Below are 1,531 nucleotides of genomic sequence, written 5' to 3' on the forward strand. Positions count from 1 at the left end.
GATTTTTTATATGGAGTTGAATAAGAATCTATACATATACAATATATGTATCGCATTACACATTGCTATTTATAAACATGAAAGTAATCAAAAAAGTTATCAACTTATCAAGTAATTTTTAATTTGACAAAAAATACGATTTTGAAAAAATGTAATGCTTTTCTTCATTCGAGAGTCGATAACAGTCTATTTTCGAAATTAAGTTTTAACATCAATTACAATATTTTCCGATATTTTTGATAAATGTATATTTTATCGATAATAGATTATATGCGAACTTTGTCACGAGATACCAAATAATAAAAGTAGATGTAGAGGGCAGCACTAAAATAATCATTTTTCAACAATTCCTTTAATCGGAATTTAAATGCTTCATTAAATCAAGATTAAATGGAAATAAATGCCTTCTTTCTCACACAATATTCTAAATCAAATATTATGTATAAAGAAAGAAAAATGAGAACGAAATTCCTTTGAAAATAAACAAAGAAGATGACGTAGTACGATTCTTTTTTCTTTACTCCACAATTTGCATGATCATACTGGTAATTTCATATAAAACAGCCTTTACAGCGCACCAATGTGGACTAATGCGGAGTATCTATATAATGTAAGCTGTTTATAGTCGGTGTGTGTGTGTGTGAGACGAATAAGACGAATTCTCTCACTGTCTTTCAGTAGAGTACGCGAACATGACAGTGCCGTCGCGTGATAGAAACTTCGCTGGTAGTATGTCCCGACTGCTTGGACTGTGTTGAATTATTTTCGGGAGTGTATTATTCTTGGCGAGTGCACCATTGAGATTCGCGTGAAGAAGTGCGGCGTGTCTCTTATGAGCGACGTAACGAACGCATACGACGCGAATCATGGCGAAGGATGAAGGGGATGATGTGCTGCCGGACAAGGACGCAGCGAAGGGTTTTTATGCTAAGTACGAGCCCAAAGAGATTTTAGGAAGGTGGGTCTCTCCACGTTTCACCCGGATAACACGTTTCTTAATACTATTATTATTGTTGACTCGCTCCTATATTAACAATTAATGCTGTACTCCTGTTCATATTTTACATATTTTTACATTGCTCCAGCGATCGTGGTACTTGGTAGAGTAAATACGATGGATCATCCTCCAAGTTGATGATAACATTACATAATTAAAATAAATTTCGACACAGTTTCGACAAGCTTTAGCACAGATCACAAATATTGACATTCGATACCAATGTTGATTTCAATAGATTGGGATTATAATTTTCGTGAATATGTATTTCAGAGGAATATCTTCCACTGTAAGACGATGCATAGAGAAAGAAACAGGAATGGAATATGCGGCTAAAATTATAGACATCAGTAATGAGACTAATGAGGATATGCATACTATGAAGGATGCTACGCTGCAAGAAGTGCAAATACTTCGTAGAGTAGCTGGACATCCATATATCAGTAAGTTTTCTAGTTTATTCTTTTTTAAAAATGGCAACAAATAGACTTATAGATTTATTTAAAAATAAATAACTATATATATATATATATA

The 1,531-nt window shown here is 33.4% G+C and overlaps 1 protein-coding gene across 2 annotated transcripts in view; it reads left to right on the top strand.

The window, feature by feature from the left end:
* The first annotated feature begins 866 nt into the window (after positions 1–866).
* Positions 867–1,531, top strand: part of LOC108688343 (phosphorylase b kinase gamma catalytic chain, skeletal muscle/heart isoform) — a 4,407-nt gene continuing 3,742 nt past the window's right edge. For both annotated transcript variants that reach the window (XM_018194569.1, XM_018194570.1), the window contains exons 1-2: positions 867–958; positions 1,271–1,440. In XM_018194569.1, coding sequence (XP_018050058.1) covers positions 867–958; positions 1,271–1,440 — 262 coding nt within the window. The remainder of the gene's footprint in view (positions 959–1,270; positions 1,441–1,531) is intronic.

The sequence above is a fragment of the Atta colombica genome, unplaced genomic scaffold (assembly GCF_001594045.1).
Source record: "Atta colombica isolate Treedump-2 unplaced genomic scaffold, Acol1.0 scaffold228, whole genome shotgun sequence".
Taxonomy (NCBI): domain Eukaryota; kingdom Metazoa; phylum Arthropoda; class Insecta; order Hymenoptera; family Formicidae; genus Atta; species Atta colombica.